This window comes from Megalops cyprinoides, chromosome 15 (genome assembly GCF_013368585.1).
Source record: "Megalops cyprinoides isolate fMegCyp1 chromosome 15, fMegCyp1.pri, whole genome shotgun sequence".
NCBI classification, from domain to species: Eukaryota; Metazoa; Chordata; class Actinopteri; order Elopiformes; family Megalopidae; genus Megalops; species Megalops cyprinoides.
The window spans coordinates 23,813,642-23,831,428 of record NC_050597.1 but is presented as its reverse complement, the minus strand read 5'-3'; the positions used below and the strand labels follow the sequence as shown (position 1 = coordinate 23,831,428).

The 17,787-nt window shown below is 48.6% G+C and overlaps 2 protein-coding genes across 2 annotated transcripts in view; one reads left to right on the top strand and one right to left on the bottom strand.

The window, feature by feature from the left end:
• The window catches only part of ubr2 (ubiquitin protein ligase E3 component n-recognin 2), a 32,567-nt gene extending 26,472 nt beyond the window's left edge, over positions 1 to 6,095 (top strand). The window contains exons 34-47 of the mRNA XM_036546477.1: positions 308 to 386; positions 861 to 1,009; positions 1,536 to 1,591; positions 2,045 to 2,141; positions 2,382 to 2,449; positions 2,766 to 2,901; positions 3,095 to 3,191; positions 3,308 to 3,438; positions 3,549 to 3,657; positions 3,881 to 3,937; positions 4,064 to 4,141; positions 4,326 to 4,496; positions 4,651 to 4,752; positions 5,001 to 6,095. Coding sequence (XP_036402370.1) covers positions 308 to 386; positions 861 to 1,009; positions 1,536 to 1,591; positions 2,045 to 2,141; positions 2,382 to 2,449; positions 2,766 to 2,901; positions 3,095 to 3,191; positions 3,308 to 3,438; positions 3,549 to 3,657; positions 3,881 to 3,937; positions 4,064 to 4,141; positions 4,326 to 4,496; positions 4,651 to 4,752; positions 5,001 to 5,142 — 1,472 coding nt within the window. The 3' untranslated portion in view covers positions 5,143 to 6,095. The remainder of the gene's footprint in view (positions 1 to 307; positions 387 to 860; positions 1,010 to 1,535; positions 1,592 to 2,044; positions 2,142 to 2,381; positions 2,450 to 2,765; positions 2,902 to 3,094; positions 3,192 to 3,307; positions 3,439 to 3,548; positions 3,658 to 3,880; positions 3,938 to 4,063; positions 4,142 to 4,325; positions 4,497 to 4,650; positions 4,753 to 5,000) is intronic.
• A 5,373-nt stretch (positions 6,096 to 11,468) lies between these two features.
• On the bottom strand, positions 11,469 to 16,866 carry LOC118790229 (peripherin-2-like). The gene is made up of 3 exons (XM_036547123.1): positions 16,286 to 16,866; positions 13,642 to 13,888; positions 11,469 to 11,678 (listed from the first exon to the last, which is right to left on the bottom strand). The coding sequence occupies exons 1-3, from the start codon at positions 16,864 to 16,866 to the stop codon at positions 11,469 to 11,471; spliced, it is 1,038 nt and encodes a 345-aa protein (XP_036403016.1).
• Between the last annotated feature and the right edge of the window lie 921 nt (positions 16,867 to 17,787).

Genomic DNA, 17,787 nt, shown 5'->3' with positions numbered 1-17,787 from the left:
GTGCTCATTTTCCATTTCAGAGTTGCTGTCACAGTAAAGTTGCACAGTAGCTCATGCTCATATGATAGTCATTAACAAAAAAAAAAAAGCGGGCCTGTATGTCTTGCATGTGAAAATGGGTCCATGTGTGTAGTTACGCCTGATAGCGGTAGTTCTGTGTAATTCCAGGTGTGTGTGTGTGTGAGAGAGAGAGAGTGTGAGAGTGTGTGTTCATGTGTGAAAGTATGTACTTGTGTGTGTCCATTTGTGAGAATGTGTGTCCGTGTGTGTAGCTTGTCATGATAGCGGCGGTTCTGTGTAATTGCAGGTGCTGGAGCTGTTGATGATGCTGATAGGATGGAAGAGTGCGCTCCCCCAGAGGGCTTCACACCTGACCAAATTCCCAAGTGAGCACAGACCCAGCCAGCCGAGCAGCTGGAGGCCGCTTTAACTCAGAATTAGCGGGACAGAGAGGAAAAGGAGCAAAGTGTGGGAAAAGGGAGAGATGATGTGGCTATGAATGGCGTATCAGGAGGTAGAAAGGGGGTGGATTTCAGATGGGAAAAAGACAGGGTGTGAAAAGTAGGGTTTTATTGTGGCAAAACAAAGCTCTGCACTCTGTGGGTGTGTTCCAGTAATCCTTAGTCTTTCCCTGTCTCCAGGAGAAAGTGGGAATTATCTGGTGTCGTGGATTGTCAGGGGATTCGAGCAGGGACCTGTGGCAGAAGGACAGGAAGTTGGGGTTGAGAATGGAAATGCTGTAACTGGTCAGATATTGCAGCTGGTGATGTGGAAAGTGGCTGTGCCGTAAGGAGAGGGAGTTACGTTATTGGGTTTTAAGGCTGTGGGTTCTTAGTTGTTGTCCTCTCTCTGTCCTTCAGGAACCCATATTCCAGCACCATAAAGGAGATGCTCACCACGTTCGGGACGGCGACGTACAAAGTTGGCCTTAAGGTCCACCCCAACGAGGAGGACCCCCGAGTCCCCATCATGTGCTGGGGCAGCTGTGCCTATACCATCCAGTCCATCGGTCAGTTCCCAAAACCGCCACCCCTCAAATCGGTTATGCAACCTCCTTCCAGAGAGAAAATTCCCATTACCTTCTTCATCCTTTGTCCAATGTCAGAGGCATTACGTGTTCCCATATTTGTTACATTGCATTATTGGCATTTAGCAGATGCTCTTATCCAGAGCAACTTGCATCGGTTACACTTCTTACACGTCCATTTATACAGCTGGGTATTTTGGGTTAAGTACCTTGGCCAAGTGTACAACAGCAGTAACCCAAGCGGGTCACTGAACAGGCAACCTTTCGGTTCCGAGTCCTGATCCTTAACATTATGCTACGCTGTCATCCGGTGTTACTATTACACTCACTTAGTACAGCAGAATTTCAAAAATAGCTTAAGGACTGCATTTTTGTTGACAGGCATTCAAATTCCCAGCTGAAGTCACAGCATGCTTCGTACACATCATACAGTCAGTGGGACAGTGTTGTCGTCAGGGATGTCTGCGCTGTATCGTTCTGAGTTCTGCCTCTTTTTTTCTCCGTTCAGAGCGACTGCTGGTGGACGAGGAGAAGCCATTATTTGGGAGTTTACCTTGCAGACAGGTAATGCCCACCTCACTTTCGTTTGGGAGTGTACTCACAGGGGTGGGGTCACAGAGAGCGGGGAGGGGAGGATAGACAGCAGGAGAAGGAAGAAAGGAGACAGGGCGAGATGTATGAGGGAGGCAGAGAAGGGAGGAAGAGAGAGAGAGGGAAGGCAGAAGCACGAGAAGGGGGTCTCTGTGTGTGGATTTCTGCACTGCTGTATTAGGCTAAGCAGACACTCCTATCCAGAGCACTAACGTAGCTAATGACATTTACATGTTATCCATTGAAAAAGCTTGATAATTTGTTTATTCAGGTTTAGTACTTTGCCCAGGAATACAACAGTGGCCCACCTGTGAATCTAGTCATTAACCGTTTGGGTTACAAACCCTACTCCTTACCACTGCACCACAGTGTTGCCCCTGAATGTTAAAGACTGCAGCTCTGACGGTGATGTTTCCTTTTGTGCAGGACGACTGCCTGAGGTCATTGACCAGGTTCGGCTCGGCTTGCTGGACCGTCTCGTCTCTGCCCTCCGTGCAGGCCCATTTCATCAGACTGTTAGCAGGTGAGTCCTGTAGCCCGGGAAACCCGGAACCCCCCCCCCCCCCCCCCCCCTGCTGGACAGGGGACTACGTGCGACAGGATTGCTGAGTTGTGCATTCTGCTGGACTTCAGAAACAGGTCCAGCATAACAGCAGATTCCTTGGGGGCTTTGAGTTGTTGTTAGGTATGCGTGTGTGTGCGCGTGCGTGCGTGTGTATACTGCTGTAGAAAGGTGTACTGATGAGGTTCTTTATTCCCACAGTGCTGGTTCCAGACCCGCAGGTGGAGAGCTCCCACTGTATCCTGGAAGTAGACATGTTCCACCTGCTGGTGAGTGCCTCCCCTTCTGTAGCTCCAGTCCTACAGTTCCTTTAACTGTGCAGCCTTTCAGAGCCAAAGGGACATCATGGTCTCTCTGTCACCCTGTGAAAAATCTCTTTCCCTCCTCTCATCCTCCTCCATTCCTCACATCTCCCCTGTCACTCCTCCTTTCTCCCTCTTTCTGTCTCTGTCTCTCTTTTACTCTGTTGTTCTTTTCCTCTTTTCCAACTCAAGATCAATTTAGTCAGCTTTATTTCCGGAGAAAGTATACGCTTGTGTTGCTAGAGGATGTGTTGCAGTAAGTAACCCTCTCTCTGTCTCTCAGGTGAGTTTGGTCCTGTCCTACCCCTCAGTTCACTGCCAGGACTCCTCAGGTCTCAGTGTGGACGGGGCCCAGCTGCACCTGTTCCACCTGGTCACCGTGGCGCACATCGTCCAGATCCTGCTAACCTCTGTGCCAGGTGAGCAGAGCTCCTCCTGCCGTTGGTCGAGCTGTGGCTTTTCTGATGGCCTCTGATTGGCCCACATTGGTTCTAGATGCAGTGAGTTCAGGGAGGAGCTCATTGCCTATGCTGCCTGTGTGAGTGGAGGTGTGGGCCGGCGGTGTGTCGTGTCAGAGCTGGAGAGTGACATGTGACGTGTGTGCGCCCACAGCGGAGATGACGATGGAGCAGGAGAGCGGGGGCGGAGATGAGGAGGAGGAGGAGGGCATCTGCCACCTCTACAGCCTTCTCGGGACACACCTGGGCAGGTAAGAGAAGCTAGAAGGGCCAGCCGCACGTGGTCCCCAGCGGCCCAATAGGAACACTGCCCAGCCGATGCTCAGCAGTGTAACTGATGAGAGGTTCCGGCTCTGTTTGGTTTCAGCACCTTGCGTGAGGTGGGCTCGGGCTGGCACCTCTGGCGCTGCGTGAAGGCGGGGATCCTCCCCTACCTGAGGGGCGCGGCGCTCTTCTTCCACCACCTCAACGGGGTGCCCACCCCACCGGAGCTGCATGGTGAGCACACCCGCACGACATGGACGTAGCAATCAGCAGCACACAGTACGGCCAGACACACAGCTGCACAGTAAGCGTACGTGCTTAAACTCCTCTCTCTCTGTCTCTAGCTCTGGGCCCAGGTCAGTGGGAGCAGTTGTGCGCGTACCTCTGTCTGCCCTCCAACCTGCTGCAGCTCTACCACAGTCACAGGGACCTGCTGGACCCCCTGCTGGAAGGGTACTCACCCCTACACCATGTCTCTTCTCTCCCTTCTCCCCTCCCTCTCTCCACACCCCACATTATCCTGTCTCCTCCCCTCCTGTCTCCCCCTCTCTGTCGTGCCCATTCCCTGACTGCTTGATGTGTGCACTGTGATTGGTAAATATGAGAGATTCGCATGCCTGTTGTGCGTTCAGCTTTTTTTGGGCAGATGTGTTCATCGTGTCCTCCTCTCCTGCAGGTGGTGCTCTCACCCGTACGTGCGGGAGTACCTCCAGGCCGGCGGCCCCCTCATCAGGTTAGTTCTGCTCCCTCCGCCCCTCGGTCCCCAGGGGTCCAGCTCTGGAGAGGCTACAGATGGAAAACGGTGGTCAGGTGGCTTTTGGGTTGAAGGTTGACCAGGTTCTTTTCTCATCACACTCAGCTTCCCTCGGGAGTCCAACCGACTGATTGACCTCCCAGATGACTACAGCGCCCTCATCAACCAAGCCTCGAGCTTCACGTAAGTTTTTTTTGCTTGCCTTGGCGTTGGTAATTTTATTTGCCATTCTTCCACGTGCAAAGACATTCCGTGCAGCATGAAACCAGGATTTTATAAATGTGCATGGCAACAGTGACTTTGTGAACATTTAAAGTCTTGCTGCATTGACTTTGATGAGTGACTTGAGGTGTACTCCCTCACCCAGGTGCCCCAAATCTGGCGGGGACAAGTCGCGGGCACCCACCCTGTGCCTGGTGTGCGGCACCATGCTGTGCTCCCAGAGCTATTGCTGCCAGACGGAGCTGGAGAGCGAGGACGTGGGGGCCTGCACCGCACACACCTTCAGCTGCGGAGCCGGCGTCGGCATCTTCCTCAGGTAAGCCTCCGACAGCTCGCCTTGCTCCACTGGCCCACGTGGGGTATGGAAACGCTCCTGTGGAATCGGCCTGTCTCTCGGGGGGGATGGAGTTGCCGTTGTTGTGGGTGTCTATGCATGTGTGATTTAAACGGAGTCTGGTGCTCTGCTGCAGGGTCAGAGAGAGCCAGGTGCTGTTCCTGGCTGGAAAGACGAAGGGCTGCTTCTACGCTCCGCCCTACCTGGACGACTACGGCGAGACAGACCAGGGCCTCAGGTGAGAGCCAGACTGTTATTAGCGCTGCTCAGCCCTACCTCTTTTTCATGCTTTTTCTCTGTCTTGGTCTCTCTCTCTCGCTCCCCTCTCCCTCCCGTCTCCCTCTTTTCTCTCTTCTCTGTGTTCGACAGTATTCAGCTCTCCTCTTTCATTCTTTCCGTACCACTGTGTTCAGCTTTTCTACAGCGTTCAGCTGTCCTCCTTCATTCTCTGTGTATTCAGCTTTCCTCTCTCCCCTCTGTGTTCAGACGGGGGAACCCGCTGCACCTGTGCAGGGAGAGGTATCGGAAGATCCAGAAGCTCTGGCGCCAGCACAGCATCACGGAGGAGATTGGCCACGCCCAAGAGGCCAACCAGACACTGGTGGGCATCGACTGGCAGCACTTGTGATGTCACACATGGTCAACCCTTGAGCCACACCCACCAGGCATGTCCAGGCCCACGGTCGGACAGTCTTGTTCTCAGACCCAGGGGTTCTGCACACAGGACGGGGGTCGCTGTGGCAAAGAGGCCCCGCCTCTGTGCCCCTCTCTCCCTCCCTCACTCACTCTGTCTGAGAGAGGATGAATGCATGTAGTTTACCTATTCTTTTGCTATTCTATCCGGCAAGATTGCGTCTCTTTTCTTTGTCATTTAAATATATAAGACATTTAGCCATGCGTTGAGCAGCAAGTGACTGGCTCTGAAGCGCAATGAATACTCGAGAGTAACACTTTAGGAATGGCATTTCATTTCTGTTTATTCATACATACATACATACATACATACATTTTATGTTTTGTGTATATCTATATACATATACATAAAACATAAAATACTTAAGTTATTTTTAGGATAGATGGCTCAAGTATTGATTTATTAACCGCTGTTTTGCTTTAAATGAAACAATTCTGGTAATTTTGAGCAAGCACAATTTTGTCTCTGCGCAGAAGCAGCATTTCAGATAAGTCAACAGTAGCTCATTGCAGGACGTTCTCCACACCATGGCAGTGCCCTCTTGAGGTTGGCCCATGTCTCTGCCCTCCGCAGATGTGTGTTTTATATCCGGTGACTTCAGTATTGGGGGCGCAGGGGTGTCTGGGGGGCATACCCCTATCCCCTCCTTCACACTTGTGTTCACTTTAACAAATTGAACTGCGTATGTTTAAAGAAACCCCCAACACATAAATGTGCAGTGAATACAAGCTAATACTGAGAAGTGTGTGTCCTAGTGACGTGTGCATGTTGGCATATGTGTGTTTGCGCGTCTGCCTTCTGGATGTGTGTTTGATGTCTGTTTTTCCCAGGAATATGTGTGTGTGTGTGTGTGTGTGTGTGTGTGTGTGTGTGTGTGTGTGTGTGTATGTGTGTGTGTGTATGTGTGTTTGTGTGTTTGTTTGTGTGTGTGTGTGTGTGTATGTGTGTTTGTGTGTGTGTGTGTGTGTGTGTGTGTGTGTGTGTGTGTGTGTGTGTGTGTGTATGTGTATGTGTGTGTGTGTGTGTGTGGTTTGCGTTGGCAGTGAGGGTAGTCTTTGGGAGAGGTGGTTCAGACTGTATGTCTTGGTGCAGAAGAATGTTTTCATAGCCCCCACACACACACAGGAAGTGAAGCTGTGACCAATAAGTGGGTGGAGCGCGGTTTACGCTCTGTCCCCCCCCCCCCCCCCCAAACCCCCAACTCTCACCCCCTCATGGAGACCGTTTTCTGATACACAGAACTGCTCTCAGAGAACTCTGAACGGAGCTGGGTGAAAGCAGACATCTGTGGTCTCTCAGTATCATTTCCTCTGATCTATGGAGTGTGTTTGTCTTACTCTGAATGTATTTAGACTTCAGCGCTTCGTGTTTCTGGGTTGTTGTCATTTCTTTGTATGTTTTATAATGCTTGGTATTTAAGTGAATTCTTACCCTGCACAGAAATTTGGGGAGGGTGGGCAGTCTCCAGGTGGGAAACGCAGATTAATTAAGTGCTCCTGTTCAGTTGCGCATTTGTTTTCTGGTTTCGTTTTTTTTTTTTTTTTTTGGTAAATGTGGAGTTCTCAGTGCGTGGACTTTTTTTTTTTTTATTTAATTCAGTACTCAAAGCTCTGGGTGGCTTTTCACAGAAATTACATTTACGTGTCACTATTTTCGTGCAACCGTTGCTTGATCCTCGGCTCCCCTGGAGCTGTGACAGCAGTCGAACCGCAGCGCCAGGAATAACGGACCGCATGGTGCGGAGGAGCTGCTCGTGTGAGGAAGGGCCCTCATAAACCGAGCAGGACGAGTAAAAACGTGACACGCTCTCTGTGGAAGGATAACGAACCCATGTTCTCGTCTTCTTTTGATCCGGTCCCTACCCATTACATAAGTTCTCATGGTAACCTTCCCCCCCGCCCATTCTATGACATGCTTCCAGTATTGAGGAGACATCATCACATGTAATGAACAGACTTGTTAATATGTGAATTCTTGTATAAATGGGTACATTGTACTATATTGTAAAACAATAATGAAATAAATGCATTAAAAAAATGTGGCTTGGATTGGAGGTCTGGGTTTTGGGGCGTGAGATGCGGCGCGTGCGTGCGCGTGCGTGCGCGTGTGTGTACACGCGCATGCTGATCTGTGTGTGACCTGGTTATGGCAGTAATGACCCAGGTGCTGCGAGCGGCAGCCCCGCCCTGCTTTTGGTATTGCCCCAGTTCTGTCGGAACGCCCCAGGCCGAGTCCTTCTAGTGCACCGGTCAGCACGCTCAGGAGAGTCACCTGAGCCGGGAAAGAGGATTAGGACAGTGGCCTGGACTGGACCCCCCCACCCAACGACCCCAAGACCATCCACCGACCCAACCCCCCCCCTTCCCACCACCACCGCTTCAGGCTGAAGGACAGTACAAACAGTGATAGTATTCAGATTTGGGAGGTTGCTGATTTGGACCCAGTGCGCTGATACTGCTGACACTTTGCCACGATTGTGGCCAAAAGACTTGCCTGTATAAATGGGTAAGTGAATATGCACATGTAAGGTATCGCATATGGGCATCAGCAGAGACAGGTAAAGATGAAGGAAGCCCTGCTCCTTTTCCCTTCAAACCAGCCGTCTTGCCCTGTGCAGGTGTGCACTGAGCAGTTTCTTTCCACCTGGCTACCTGCTTGGGTTCTCCTGCTGTATAGGAGATATGTTTAACACTACAGGTAAAGACAGGAGTGTCCTACAGAACGTACCCGTCCCTGCATCCAGGTGCTTTGAACATTTCCCTGCGTCACCTGACAGGAGGCTAATCTGAGCATCAAAGCGGCTTACGGCCCTTATCTCCTCAGACGCTGTTTATATGCTTTGGGCCAGAGAATGTACTAGAAGAAAGTCGTCCTCGTTACCCTCTGCTGCGTGTCTTTGCCAGCTGAGATTATCTGTACTGTTTGTCCCCATTCACTGTCCCACATTCACCTCTAAACTTTAGTAAGTTTTTACTCTCCCTTTCTTCGTCCAAACAGAAGCTGTCCAACACCTCCCGCTGTTTCCTATAGTACTAGTGTCCCAAACCCTACCTTCTTTCTTATGGGTTAAGGAACTGGGTCTGTAACATGGAAGTTGCCAGTCTGAACCCCAAGTGAGGTACTGTTGTAGCCATGTGCAAAGTATTGAGAGCACTGTTCAGTAAGACTACATGTACAACTGAACAAATGAGGAAAATACCAACTTTCGTCTGTTACCCTGCGCAAGGACATTTGTTCATGAGTCTCTTGTACCAGAAATTTGTTGATATCCTCTGGTGGTCTCAGCACTGCAGTTAAACTGATTGGGAATCTCCTGTGAATGTGGTGTGGACATCTCTTTGAGGTGCTTCAGGTCCTTCCAACAAATCCACCACTGCACATGGTCCTAATTTGTATTATTACTTCAACATAATATCCACATGTAAAGTGCAAAAACTAAGCTGAAGTGTGAAACGTCTTATTGCTGCCCGTATCAGTGAGAAAATGCACAGGCTTTAAGGATATTTAGAAATGTGTAAAGCAGGGTGGCCATTTTGTGTCTGGTAGAGAATCCTCAGTTGTGCGTGTGTTTCACTGAAGTAAAAAAAGACTTATCCCTCCTTTAGATGGTGCTCTGTTATGCGTGTGTATTGGTATTAGCAGACAAAAGTCCACACGCCACCTGTGTCCCGAATAGTACCGGGCCCCTGGTGAGAGGAATCCTCATGTTAAACTTATTGATCCCATCAGGCAAAGCAGACCTCCCTCTAAGTTCTTAACATCTTCCTTGGCTGCCCTCCACATCCCATTTCCTGTGCCCCCTTCAACCCGTGCCTCAACCTAACCTGCTACCTTCTGTTTGCAGCATGACAAAGCAGATATTTATGCTGCGGGATTTATTCTAAACTCATACTACTGCTGATGCTGTCTTTGAATTGAAGCGTAATGAAAGTCAGGCCACTGGGAATCCCGCATTGGTCGTTGAGGTTTGGTGGAAATTCCAACCCTTTGACTTGGACTCAAAGTGGTGCCCAATCTGAACTCAACAACCAAAGCTCCCCACAACATATTTAAACAGACCAGAGATGCATAATGGACACCACACACTGCTAAACTTTATTCAGAGTCACAAGAAAAACAGCTATGTCAGACACAAACAAAAAACTTGATTAGATTGTAACCTATTTACATATTTGAAGAGTAGCTATGACATTAAAAAATTACCTATTGATGGTAAGTTGTTTACATTCACCAGTTCTCAGTTGGTTTACCAGTTTTCCAGTAGTCTCAGCTCTTAGTTTGTGATAAGGAGGCATCTCTGACTGCTGGCTCGGTGTATTACATGGAAGTGCTAAGTGCACGTGAACCACTAGCCCTGACCCTCACCCCTAAGGAGACCCCAGTGAACACCCAGCCCTGCTCGGCATTGGGTGTAGGGGGTGAGGTGGAGCAGTCGGTGAGATCTCACCCCACTAGTCTTGAGGAAGTGTAGCTGCCAATACCAATGTCTTCCTCCCTCAATCCTCGGACACACCTCCAGGTCACCCTTGGATTAGGCCCCCCCCATCCCCATGTAGCTTGGATGCTGGAAGCCCCCCCCCCCCCACCTTTTGTAACTTGTAAGAGGTTTGGGGGCAGGGGAAGGGTGTGGGGGGCGGTGGCGGCACATAGGACCCCACCATCCAACCTTTCCGACTCGTCTTCCTCCGTCTGACGGAGTCGGCCGCAGGACGTCGCCGTCCCGTTCCAAAGGTTTCCTCGCAGACAGTTTCTGTTTGCACAGAAGTGTCTTCGTGTTGCATTGTGCAGGACAGATGCTTTTTATGCGAAGCCTATGTGGAAGCAGCAGACAGCCTAACAGCAAACTCGCTCAGATCGCGCGGGACAGACATGCTCGGTCTCATTACATACATCCTTTATCTGATAGGGCAGACAGCCCATCTACTCTGCCAGACCCCACAAGACAGATTACACTGCTGACCAAAGTCAAAAATTTACAGGAGAGGGTTACCTGTCAACATTACGAAGGAAGAAAAGAAAAAAGGTTAACATTACAACTTGTCATTTTCAAGACTTAGCGACATTAAAATCGTTTGTTTCTTATTTGTACAATCAAACTGGGAAAAAAAAAATCAAACTGTCAGCATCTAAGTACTCACGCAGGGGTGATGTTTAACTGCAATGCTGTCAACTTCCTTTCTCTACCTGCCCACAGATTCTTTCATCTTCTAGCACGTTGGCAGGAAAGAGCTGTCTTTCTAACATCAGCCCCTTAACAGTGTGCCAACCATGCGTTAACTTGCTTCTTAAGACCTGCAGATATCTACCCCGATAGCAGCACAGTGTGTGTGTATGTGTGTGTATGAGAGGTGGGTATGTTAGAGTGTGTGTAAGAATATAGAAGTGGATCTGTAATTGCTTGTAAGCTCCTGGGTTTGGTTCAGTCGTTGGTCAAAGCAGGGACGTGCAGGCTGGGACTGTGGAAAGTAGCCAGTGCGACAACTACTCGATATAATACACCAGGAGAAAGTGTGTTTCTGACACTGCAGCCCCCACCCTCCCTCTGAAATGGTTTAGCCTAGGACTGTAGATTGTTGGTAGCATTTTTAAACAGACTTAAGCATGAAATAGCAATAAGGTCAGGGTCACTGACCCTATCCCAACAGCAATGGGTCAGGGGTGAGGGGGAGCAGAGCGCTGACAAATGGTATTGCCTCGCCGTTGCAAGACCAATCAAAACTGTGGCCTCAGCGTGCATCATTACACAGACACAAACACACACACTTAGAACACGTGGCCATCGGGTTATATATCCACCTACCAAAGACTTGTTTTAGGATACAGAATTTAAAAAAAAAAATTTGAATGAAAACATTTTAAGGAGGGTGGAATGAGGGTAATTTTTGGGCATGTACTCTGATCTGGCCCTATTTTGCAAAGCAGGAGGAGCTGTGGGGAGAGGCAGGGTTTCTTTTTTCATCTCAAGATCTAGTCACATTATTTTACAGAATTGATTTCACCGGGTGACGAATAAATTTGTGAATTTTTTTTAGACATACTCTTTAAAAAAATCATTCAATATATACACAATTATATGGACAAATGTATTCACATATATATGCTCACATTCTATCTTTGTTCTCCATGTGAGGAATTTTTTGGGTACCATTTTGTTTTTTTTTTGGTATTCGGAGTGGTGCGTGTGTCAATGAGAGAATTTCTCTCTCTGGCTCTCTCTCCTATGGGAGGGAGTGGTCTCATTTCCAGTGGGTGGGACCCACTCAGCTCACTGTGGCAACCGCCTGCGCCTCCCCACCCTCCTGCACCTGATTTCCCTTGGTGAGAGCCTTGATCTTCTCCATGTACTCAGCCATGGTCTCCTTCACAGTCTTCTCTAGTACCCAGCCCTCACTCTCACACTCTGGGTCTTCGGGGTTGGAGATGGTCTCCAAGGAAGTCTTCATGTACTGCAGCCCCACCAACACTCCCACCTGTAGGCCCACAAGAGTAAACTGCATTACTGACTGCAATGATACAAAGTGTTCAGCTCATGCATTTGTGGGATAATTATCCTCAGCCAGATACTCAACCTGATTTTACTAAATATTACAATTGTATATTAAATGGTTGAACCACTGAAGCAAAATTACATGAATTTGCATGTGAATTTGGTTCTTTGTGACAGTGAGATCCATGGAGTTTCTCAAGAATGTTTGCACAGATACATCAAAACTGTTCCATTATCTCACACACTTGAAAAGTGAAACTCTCCAAGCCTCTCTTTACTCTGCTGCTCATTGTAAAACCATAACTCCCTTGACGTTTTAAGTTGTCCAAAGGTTACTGATATCCATGTATACTGGGTTGTTACATGGTTGTTTAATTTGTCCTGGCTGACACACTTTCCCTCTCCAAAGACTGCATCTAAAATATACTCAAGTCTTAACGCTTCATCAATGAGACCAAAAACACAGCTGCACTTTTTAAATCGCTCTGATTTCTCAGTAGTTTTAAAGATCAACACTAATGTCCTTGAAAACCAGGGTTTGAGGTTCAAAAATACCCAGGTTTAAGATCCTGTCTCCAGGAAGATGGCCTGTTGACAATCATCAAGATTACCTCTTCAGGGAAACTCTGATCCTTGGAGTCACAGCACAGTCACAGCTCTGATACTCCGTGCCACATTGATGCCCCACTTACGTAAGCACAACTATTTCTAGGTTCCTTTAATTGTTGCATACACTGTAATCAGGAGAGATTAATCCGAGAAAGCCCTTATACCAGTTTATTGATGGTGTTTGCTCACTATGAGAATTCCTCAGACTCAGCAGATGGCCAAATCCAGTGTGTGACCTGCTCACAAGTCTGCTCTCTTTCATAAAGCAGTGAATGTGAGAGTGTGTGGCCTGCTCACTCTCTCATATGAAGGTGTGAATGTGTTTCTCACAGGGGTTATTCTGAGAATACAGGCAAGCCTGGAAAGTAATGACATGACTGCTACTACACTAACTGTAGGAGGTCAATAATGTGTGACCAGTGCATGAGGCTAAACATGAGTGCATCTGATTCCAGTTGGCAGATGAGGGAATATGGGGTAGCTGGCAGTGGGTTAGTTGTTTGTGTCCAGACTGAATCAAGACAAGCAGGCACTCAAGTAAAGCTACAACAGTGGCAGTACTGGTTACCTCACTTATGTATGATGCTCAGATGTTTATTGATGTATCCTGTCTTCTTAGGCTAATGATAACAGTAGACTTGAGAGGACAGTAAAATTGTCCCAATTGAGGCCAGACCCATTCACACTGTTCCACAGGGGGAGCGGGAGTACTGAGGCTGAATCTGACTCATAGCTACAGCTGGCCTCATGGTTCATAATGGCAGTGCTCAGAGGCCTGATCTTACAGTGCTGCACACAGACCAGACTCAGCGCTCATCTGCCCCACAAATGGAGCCCAGAGACCCCACACTGCCTTATAGCCCTGAGATTCAGATCTTTTTGAAGCCCAGAGGTCAGAGGTCAAACCTGTAGAGAGCTGTCTGTGAGGCCAAAATGCTATGACCCAGAGACCTCCAGTTCATAAGACAGCTCACACTCAAATGGAGTGCCTAAAACATTAACTGGATCTCCTCTACCCTTTCTTTCAAGCTGTGCTGGTGATGATCTCTCGTTAAGGAGAGATACCAGAAAGCAGAAACCATGGGCAGCCATCTTGTTCAGTCTCTTTCAGGTTTGGAGACCGGGCTGTTGAGTCGTCTTGCGCTCATGACGCTGACCACTAAAGCTCTTGATTGGGTCAATCAATTAAAGACTTCATTGGTCTTATGTGAGAGGCTAACTGTTCTACGTCTGAAGGGTCAAGCCATCAGGACCATCACAAGCTTAAGAGTGCGGTGAGGCAAGCAGTCACCCTGCTTCCTTTTACTTCCCACAACCACTTGCTGTTTGCCACTCACCTCCAGGATGGTGAACAGCAGCACCATGGCCCCAATGCTGTTCATCATGCCCCCATAGTAGGAGAGCAGGGCGTCACGGCAGCCGTGCGTGAAGATGTTGAGCTCCTCGGTGTGGTGGTCGTAGTCGTAGTGGGCAGAGTTGTTGGTGAGCTGGAACTGGATGCAGGGCCTGGGGGAGCTGGGGTTGCAGCAGCTGAAGGGGACGCCGTCCATCAGGTACTTCCCTTCCACGTTGCTCAGGACACGACTGCACAGAGACAGAGAGAGCGACAGAAGCATGAGGAGACGAAATGCTCAATGCAGCCGTGATGCTGAACACGCCATGGAGATAACCCTTTGGGCCGTTTAACACGGGAAACTGGGCACGAGGGAGATGAGTTCCACCGTGACAGCAGTCAAAACATCGTTTTGCTGTCTGTAGACCGTGCAGGTTGATCGATTCCACCATATCCCACAAGCGCCACATTGGAATGCAAAAGTGTGTGATGCATGTTTTAAAAGATCACTATCAGGTCAATGAAAGAACTAAAGTCATTGCAAAGCTATACAGAGGCTGAGGTACGTGAGGTGGTTGTGTTGGACTTATCAAGTCAGTGGTTGTTAGGGCATGTTAGGGTATTCCTCAGGAATAATACTGTACTTGTCTGAGACAGGTGAACAGGCAACATAGGGACGAGGGCACATTCTATACCTTGGAGTTAACACAAATGTCAATTGGGTCAAACTTGCTAATCTGGCATGTGATTGGTTTATCTCAGTATCGATAATGAATAAAGTTTTGATGCCCCTCCTTGCTAAACTAGAGGGGCAGAACAGCTTGTGAGGTGCTGTGCTGTGACCAAAAATGTTGATAATGAATTGTACCCATAATAAAACGGGTTTGGTGGAATTGCCGGTTGGACTGTCGCTAAGGGAGACCTGTATGAGTGACAGGAATGGGGCAGCGCTAAAGCTGGTTTATGAGCATATCCATCTTGACGGGATCGCCCGTGAGCGAGAGTGACAGGGGCACGGATTGGCGGTCATGATCTGTTGTCCTCTGCAATTATCGATATCCGTGACCGTGGCGGTCGCCCCTCTCTCCGCCCCTCACGCACACACATTCCCCTCCGTTTGAACCCCTCCACACAAACTCGCACGCACACGCATAAGCATACAAACACACGCACATGCACACAATGCACGCACACGCATTCACTCTGTACCCTCTCTCTGATCCGTTTGGACTGCATAAACGGACACAAACACAGAAATGCTTTCTCTGCTGCAACTGCTATGAGGTTTAAAAAGTGGAATGTGGCATGTTGGATATTTGAAATCGATGATATTGCCGCCACAATGACACGGCATTCTGGCTTTGACTGCCTTTAGTGTCGGTATCTATTACTGGCAACTCACTCAGGTCTTGTTATGATTGGTTGGGACAGTAAGCTGTGAAGGACATGGAAATGGGATCCCAAAGGATTATCCACTAATCAGAACCTGGCTCACGGACCTGATTCTACCCCCAAACCCAATTACACTGTTCCTGCTCCCCTACCACAACTATCAGTTCAATCCCCCCATCCCAATTACTCACTGTCCCCTTCTACTGCTATAACCCCTGCCTCATAACCCAACTATACAGCTATGACCCAAAACCAACTTAAAATGCTGCCCTCTCTCTATCACTGTTTTAAATAAGAATAACATACAGTATATAGAGATATCAGGACCCCCGACCCTATCCCCTCTCACTCACATCCACTGAACCACTGAGTTTGTGCGTGTGTGTTTTTCATCTGTGTATCAGTTCATGTATGACACTACACAAAGAAGCAACCAAAGTAACATAATGGTCATTTCAGTGGCATGGCCAGGGACTGTACCTATGGAATGCATTAACAGAGGCCCTAGTTTATTTTGGGTTTCTGTTGTTCCTAATGACCCTGGCTTTTAATCACGACGCCATCTGATTACCTGTGAAAGTATTTAGTGAGAACTGGCCCCCGTCCAGCTCTCTGGTGCTTTCCTCCATCCAGTCAAGGGTGGTTTACGGCTTTACAGCAGGTAATCGTGTAACACTTTCATGAAATTGAGTAAATGACGCTGCAGATATGGCAACAGCCATGATTAGCATTCTGTCACCTGTGTGTTTAGTACATATACTCTGAAATCTTGTATTTGCTAAAACCAGACACACTCCCCAGTGGTACATCTGTCTTTCTCCTCTGAGCCACCCCCCAGATCCCTCAGTCCTGTTAGAGCCATTGGAACTGGAGCATTGGTAGTGGATTCAACCTTTCCAGTTTTGTGTCAGAGCTGAGCTTATAATACTTCCCATCCACACTGCTGTGTCCATTTATATGACTGATACACTACCTCTCATCATCAGCTCAATATATACTTTGACTCCACATATATCTACCACATGTCTCCGTATAATAGTTCAATTTATATCAGTACAAGGCTATCCTAAAATGTTCCCACAGTACAATCCAAAGGTTACTGTGGTATCAAGCCAAAACCCACATCAGGACAGACACCTAGCAGGAGCCACTTTATAAACCACTTTTCTGCTGCCTACTTCTGTGCTTCAAAAACAAATTAGAGCCGTCTGTTGCCCAGCAATTCAAGCCATCAAAGCGGAGAGAGGAATACTCACTCTTTGACCTCAGCAGAGCTGAAGTCCAGGTATCGGTTGCTGATCCACTGGATCTCGAACCAGTCCCTGTAGTTGTTGTTGCCGCAGCACCGGAACTCGATCTGCATCATGTCCAGGGTCTTCTTCATGAAGCAGCGGCCAGGCGTGTCCGTGTCCTTGTAGTACTTCATGCCATTCTTGAGGCCCTCGGCCAGCGTGGACTGCAATGAGAGGCGCAGGGAGAAGCAGAGGAGCGCCGTGAGGAAGAGCAGCACGTTGAAGAAGATGCAGCCGCACTGGTAGTGCTTGAGCATGGGCTTCCACTTGGCGAACTTGGCCGGGTCCAGGGAGTCGTGGCAGACCTTGCCGCCGAAGGCGTTGACGCCGCACGCCACCACGCCCACCAGGATGAGCAGGTTGGGGACGAAGTGGCTCTCGTTGTTGTCCATCATCTCGCTCCGCTTGCGCAGCTCGATCTTAAAGAAGAGCCCCATGCTGAAGACCAGCACGCCGGCCATGACGGCCAGCCAGTACATCACCCACAGTCCCTGGGCCAACTTCACCCGCTTCTGGAGGTTGAATTTCACTTTCATGAGCGCCATTCTCTCTCCAAATGTCTCCTACCCAAATCACAAAAAAACCTAAAGATTTACAGATAAAGTTTCCAGGCAGAAATAAGATTTTAGTTTTAGTTTTCAGTTTTCAGTTTTCAATTTTCAATTGTCAATTTTTCAGTTTTCAATTGTCTTTTTCAGTGAAAATTTAAAAATCAAAAAATGCACAACTCTGAACGACAGCGCTGAGGAGGAGGTTTAGAAAGAAATTTGTAATCCATTCCAGAAGGGAGCAGCAGAAGGCGCTTTTGTGAGGTTCTTCCTCTGCATACCCGTCCAGACCACCCGCATGCCAGGAAAGCCCATTGTAGGCGACGGGGGTCTCCGTCACCGAAAATCGCGATTTTTTTCCACAGAAATTAACGCGAAATGACAGGATCGCAGGCAGCTGAGGTATTTTCTGGTTGTTCTTTTCCTGCAAAAGGAGGTGGCTTGCCGACGATCCCGATGATCAAACTCAAAGTTGCAGTACGTCATCCTAAACCCGCTAATCGGCCCTGATCCCATTTGCAGAAATCCCCAGCAGGAGCTGAGCCCCCTGGCTCTAATCTCCTGTCTTACAATATAATTGGTTTGGTGCTTCAGCGTCAACCTTGCCTCTGCTGAAGGGGCCAGGTGAGGGTTCCCAAAGATGGACTTAAGACCAGGGCTTCCGTTCACACATCAGAGGAACGCGAAAGGTAAAGAGAGCAGGAAAAATGCATGGTGGGGAGAGGAACCAATGTCCACTGCAGGAAGGGGTGGTATTGCTGCTCTGCCACAGGGTAGAGGAATTTGCTCAAGGATCCAGTGGTCCATTCATCCTCTAATTCAGTACAAAACAATATTTTGTGAAGTGGGGGTAGCCCAAAGTCCAAACTGCTTGTCTCTGACAGCTAACGCGTTGAATTCAACTAATTAGAGTTCCAT

Bases quoted from the DNA above. Each gene is read 5' to 3' on its own strand.
- LOC118790229 (XM_036547123.1), bottom strand. From the start codon at position 16,866: ATGGCGCTCATGAAAGTGAAATTCAACCTCCAGAAGCGGGTGAAGTTG. The intron at 13,889-16,285 runs GTGAGTATTCCT...GTCTCTGTGCAG, and splicing joins AGCTCTGCTGAGGTCAAAGA to TCGTGTCCTGAGCAACGTGG. The intron at 11,679-13,641 runs GTGAGTGGCAAA...GTGGGCCTACAG, and splicing joins TGCTGTTCACCATCCTGGAG to GTGGGAGTGTTGGTGGGGCT.